Here is a 5,880-nt window from a genome sequence, read left to right on the forward strand (position 1 = left end):
CAATTAGTTTTAGGCAATGAAAATGGGCACTATACCCAAAATATTGATCATTTGTAATTTAAGAATTGCAGTTAAAAAGGCAAATATACTTAGATATAAAGATCTTACAACAAAAAAATGTTGTGCCTTTCAAGTATTTTGAAAAGTGATACCTATAGACAAGCTAGGTTATTACATCACAGTAAAATAGGCTATGTGATAGATATTATTGTATGAAAATACAACTGTACTTCTCAATCAAGATGAAATGAAAAGATTTAGTAATATAAAGGATCATAATTTAGTAATAAAGGTACAGAATATAGGATAAATTTAAGAAATAATACAATTTAATTCTATATATATTAGTATATTTTACACCATTCTATACAATATTTGTTTCGTAAACAAAATTTACTCAATGTTAATACCAAGATTATTTATTGTTCCCATTTCAGAACTGCATGCTGTCTGGATTGCTGTCACAGCCTTAGTGGAGGTCATGTCTCGCAAACAGATGTTAGCGAATTTGTATAGATGTTTCATCAAGTATGAATTCTGAAAAAAATAAAATTTATAAATATATAACCACATTATTAAAGTATTATGAAAATAATGAAAGTTGAATTATCACAATAAAAGTTTGTTACACAATGACAGAAGTTGGTTGAGACTGTGGTCATGAAGGAAACACACACTAAGTATACAGTATTATACTTACTGTGTGTTTAACTGTGAAACAATGCTTCAGCCCAAGTTGCAGACCTTCGTAAGGTCAAATAGTGCAGAGATTAAGGGATAATTGATGGGACTAGTCACCCAGATGAAGATTAATAAGTTTGGTAAAAACTTTGGCACATTAAATACAGTAGTTACAGGACCTTTCTTTCTTGACTACACACCCAACCAACTTCTCTTTAATTATATCATATCCAATATTTCAAAAATAACTCCACTAATATAATTAATATTTGAAGAAGGAATGCTGTGCCCTAGTAACGTTTACTATACCATACAAAGGCTTACTATACCTTAATAAAGCAAGCTTATATATGACTAAACCCTGATATCAATCGATTTTATTTTAGGAATTATACCTAAATAAAAAATAAAATAAATTCATTATGAAATAAATTTTTTAACTAAGTTGACTTGAAATAAAAGTAAATAAATACTGAATAACTGAAGGGCTCCCTCTAAAACTGTAAAAACTAAAAAATGTAACACAACAATTTTTCATTCTAAAAAGCTTATTTCTGACCCAATCTGACAGAAGTTAGTAATGAATAATTCCTTAATTTTATGTGCCAAAAATAAAAATATGTTAATTGGTACCTCTTCCTGGAAGATGAATTTTTTAAAACTTTTTTCTATTACATAGAAAAACAATTTTTCACAGCTTTCATTATTGTGTACTCAATTGAAATCTAAATTATATTAAAAAAATTAAGTTATTTCAACTATATTAATTTATATTGATATTTTTGATTCGGTGTATGGAATACACATGATCTTCAGGAGTGCTCCCTTAGAAAATTCCTTAACCCACCACTGTACTGGATGACAAATGATTATTCTATTAAAATATTTGGCTGTTTGATTTTTAAAAGAAAGGTTTTAATTTTTCCTCAAAGGTATTTAAGGGTTTACTATGGTAATATTGTGGTTACCAGATATAGAGAGCCATATCTAAATCAATGATTTGTAAAACTTTGTACTGAGCCTATACATATATTACATTTATGAATAAGTAAATAAATGTTTCTATATGCTTCTTACATGAAAATTTCAATACATAGTTTAGTGCAGTATTTATTACTATATCTAAAGGTATATGTTAAAAAAGTATTGAAAACTATTACACAATTCTGTTTTAAAATTTACTAATGACCACCGATCTAATGTGGTAAAAAAAATATTAAAGTTTAAAAAAATAAATAAATTACCTGAGGAATGTTGAAGCAGCTAGTTTCAAAGGCATTGAGCAAGTCATCATAACAGGAGAACATATCTAAGTTAAGCTTCAATCTTGCAGATTCTAAATAGTTTTGTGATTCAACATCTCCTTCAGTATACACTTCAAGAATTTTAGACATCAAGTTATCGGCAAATGAACGAGCCTAGAAAGAAATCAGTGATTATGTCGTTTCTTATACATTATACTGTACATTTTGTAGTGTATAAACATACAAATATTACATGATTTAAAATAAAAATTGGTATTAAACAAATTGTTGGTTATCAAAACTGTCTAAAACTCACACATAATATTGCCTTTAAACTATTTATTATGAAATATATGTAAGTATTGTGTTAGATTTCTATCTACTGCTGTGACTATGAATGGTGGTTTGATTTCACATTGCCGTCTAATATTGAATTTGTTTAGCGGGTCACTGAAGAGGATCTAGGAGGGTGAATTCCGGAGAGCGAATTTGTTGATCGGGTGAATTAAAAAATTGTGAAATGGTGAAATTGGAGGAGCAGAAATGAGAAAGAAAAATAGGAATGAATTGAAACATTTGTATTTGTTGTACAGACCGAAATTGATTGTAAAAGGAAACTGTAGGGAAAAAAAAATTGTTTATTATATCTCTTTATATCTGAATATACGTATGTGTAATTTATATATGTCCGATTACGGATTGATAAGTATGTTGTGTGAGATAGCAATCTGATGTATTTAGGCAGCATAGATAAATAAAGTATTTCTCTCTCTCTCTCTCTCTCCTTTAATTTAATGTCTGTAACATTGATTTTTCTTTAATTAATGTTAGGAATGAATGTAATTGTTTGAAATTAAAATAAAAAAGTTTCAGATGTTGAATGGAAGTTCATTATTGTTTCAGGGACAAGTCCCTATAGAAAAACATAACAGGAAGTGGGCCTTAGAGATTTAGATTAAAATAAATAAGAATTAATGATAGATTTAAAAAGCAATGATTATAAAGAAAAATCAGCTACAATAGCTATATATATTTATGCTATATAAGAAATCATTGTCAGCAGTCTTTATTAATATTTACTAAATCTGACTAAGGTTACAAGTATGATATTAATACAATTTTTACTATGGATAACTTACTTGGATCATTTTTTCTAATTTTTCTTTCTTTAACATGATACTTCCAGGCTCCTTTGCATTTTCCAACTCCATCTTTGCTAAATACAATGGTATGTCTCTGCTATTGACTCCATTGCTTTGCTGAAATAAAAGATTTTATATATATTCATATGAGAGTTTATTACTATAAAATTTGATAATTATATGTTTTTGAACTTCGAGAAGAACTTTTTGATTTTATTGAAAATAAGTATCCAATGACTGTACTCCAAAAATATAATTAATTAAGTATTAAATTTAAAGCTATGATGTATAAGAGTAGAAAGGTTAACATTTGTACCGTAAGAGGAACACTTACCTCATGAGATACAGAGTTTTCTGTTTGGTATTCGTCTTTTTGAACCTTTTTAGAACCGAATTTTTCTAAGAAGCCCAATTTGTAGTCTCCATACACTTGTACGTGGCTTTTAGTAACTGCTGTGCGTACTGCGTTGAAATCGTCAAATAATGTTTCACTGTCAGTGAGCTGAAAATTAGTGAAATAATTTTTAAAAGTCTCCAATAAATAGAAAGTAAGTGATTAAAATAATGTTATAGAATAGACATTAGAGATCGAATCTTGAAAATAACACGGTACTTAGTATTTAAACAAAAGATTTCTTTTTTTGCCAATAACGCCAAAATCATCTGAATCCATTGCAATACATCATTTCTTACTAGCTATTAAATTTGTTCCAGTAGTTAAAATCATATCACAAGACAACGGGCTCGGTGCGCTGGTTTTTCTGCAGGTTTGATCCGCAGGCTTAAGCCTTTAGTATATGGTCGAAAGTTTATAGGGACGGGCTACTGGTTTCAATGTTGTATGAAGATGACTGTGTAATGTTCGACTGCAGGCTTGACGTTTCCAAATATCCGTCACAGATTCTCTGGTTGAAATTGGTTCACCACTAACTTACATACAAGGCCCGTATCGTCTATAATCTTTCATGAGAGGTTCTTTTAACATTTCAAAGCCAATTAAATATTTTTCGAAATTTTTAGGATTTTGCCACAATTTCTTTCTCGAAACTGAACCATATCTCTTCTCTTGGCAGATAATTTGACCCTATATTCTTAAACATTTTCGAAAAAATTCATGTAAGTTAATAACTAGTGAATAGTAAACAGTAAAACAAATAACACACTAAAACTTTCTCAAAGACAAGATAATTTTAAAGAAAACTATTGACATCTCATAATATATTTTATGATAGTAAAACTAATATAAAAGAAAAATTAAATAAAAAAGAAAAAATCCTACTTCTAAAGTCAATTTAAATTATGAATTTGAGTAGATTGGTGTTAAAGTTTATCAGTTATTTGTTTGTGTTCTGTCTCAAGCAAAGTGAAATCTGAATTTCACTGTGCAACATTGATAGGAGTATAAAAAATTATATACTATGTCTATAAATATTTTATATGCATTACCTCATCCAATCGTTCCATCCATGATATGCTGTAGAGGTCTCCAAAGCATGTGCCGTATTTTTTGTCATCACAGTACCATCCCCAAGAAGATTCATCAGCGGCTGATGCGGTACTCACAAAGACTGAAAAAAAAAAAAAATTGATCATCACAAAATAATACCAACAGTTGTCTTCTTTCCAAATTAAATAGGAAGTAATTATTGAAAAATGTTAGCTAATTATTTTTATTATTTATTTTCAGTAATTAGTTACTGTTTATCTTACTGAGTTTATAAATGATATTGTGTAATTAGCTATAATTTTAAGTAAATTGATTTATTAATGCACGAGTTGATAAAATATTATATAAATTAGTATAATATAAACTGAAATATTCCATATTTATTTATTATTATTATATCAATGATATGAATTTCAGATATACGTTCCCAGAAAAAAAAAATCCACAAACGTTAAAATATTGTAAAATAATATAACATAGGATCTTTTGTCCACTTCTTTAAGTCAGTATATTGAATTTTGTATGAAACAATATGAACCAACGCTTTAAGTCCGACTGAAATATCACCAAAACCTGTTTTTGATTCATAATCAATGATTCCTAAAAATAACACAAATAAATAACTTTTTTTACTACCTTTTCGTTTAATAGGAATTCTGAATTCAGCAATTGTCATCTAGTGTGGATGATTTGAGATTTTGGTCTAGTTTTGATTCTATTCATAAATGTATGCGAAGTTTGTCAATTACCAATGAAGTATAATGTTATTACCTTCTAAGGTATTGTTTTAACCATAAATCGGCATTAACTCGTAGTCTGAGAGTTCTTCAAAGAGCTGCTTTTAATTGTTAAAAAATATATATATGTATAACATATTATTGTCTGCGCGTTTGGATCTTAAGAAACTATTCAAGGGATTTGAAGGAAATGAGAATCTTAATTTAGATGTTTACATTTTTTTTTTATATCAGTCGATTGCGAATAAGAATTTTTAATTTGAAAATAACTGTTAGCATTAACAAAATAAAATAAATGAAGAGTTATTTAAACTAATCTTGCTATCTTAAATAGGTTTATTTTTATAATAAAAACAAATTTACCATTGTCCAAATGATTGATGAGATTATCAACCATAGATCCAGACTCGCAAGCTTCAATGTAAAAGACCAACTGGAAAAAAAGTTCATGTGCTTAATAAAACACAACTGATAATCAAAATTTATTATGCATATACATTATATAATTGAATTAATACAATTTTATAAGGAAAGTTATAAATAATATAATGTCTAGAGATACCTGTTGATAGATGTGAAAACTTTTTTTTTTTATTTATTTTATTTTTTAATCTTATTTTATTTTTATT

The 5,880-nt window shown here is 27.7% G+C and overlaps 1 protein-coding gene across 1 annotated transcript in view; it reads right to left on the minus strand.

The window, feature by feature from the left end:
- Positions 1 to 328: 328 nt before the first annotated feature.
- LOC106681316 (legumain) overlaps positions 329 to 5,880 on the minus strand; it is a 32,131-nt gene continuing 26,579 nt past the window's right edge. The window contains exons 7-12 of the mRNA XM_014421568.2: positions 5,615 to 5,684; positions 4,514 to 4,635; positions 3,402 to 3,569; positions 3,065 to 3,184; positions 1,926 to 2,099; positions 329 to 537 (exon numbers count right to left, since the gene is read on the minus strand). Of these exons, the coding sequence (XP_014277054.1) occupies positions 394 to 537; positions 1,926 to 2,099; positions 3,065 to 3,184; positions 3,402 to 3,569; positions 4,514 to 4,635; positions 5,615 to 5,684 (798 nt within the window). The 3' untranslated portion in view covers positions 329 to 393. The remainder of the gene's footprint in view (positions 538 to 1,925; positions 2,100 to 3,064; positions 3,185 to 3,401; positions 3,570 to 4,513; positions 4,636 to 5,614; positions 5,685 to 5,880) is intronic.

The sequence above is a fragment of the Halyomorpha halys genome, unplaced genomic scaffold (assembly GCF_000696795.3).
Source record: "Halyomorpha halys isolate HHAL.00 unplaced genomic scaffold, Hhal_1.1 Scaffold326.1, whole genome shotgun sequence".
Taxonomy (NCBI): domain Eukaryota; kingdom Metazoa; phylum Arthropoda; class Insecta; order Hemiptera; family Pentatomidae; genus Halyomorpha; species Halyomorpha halys.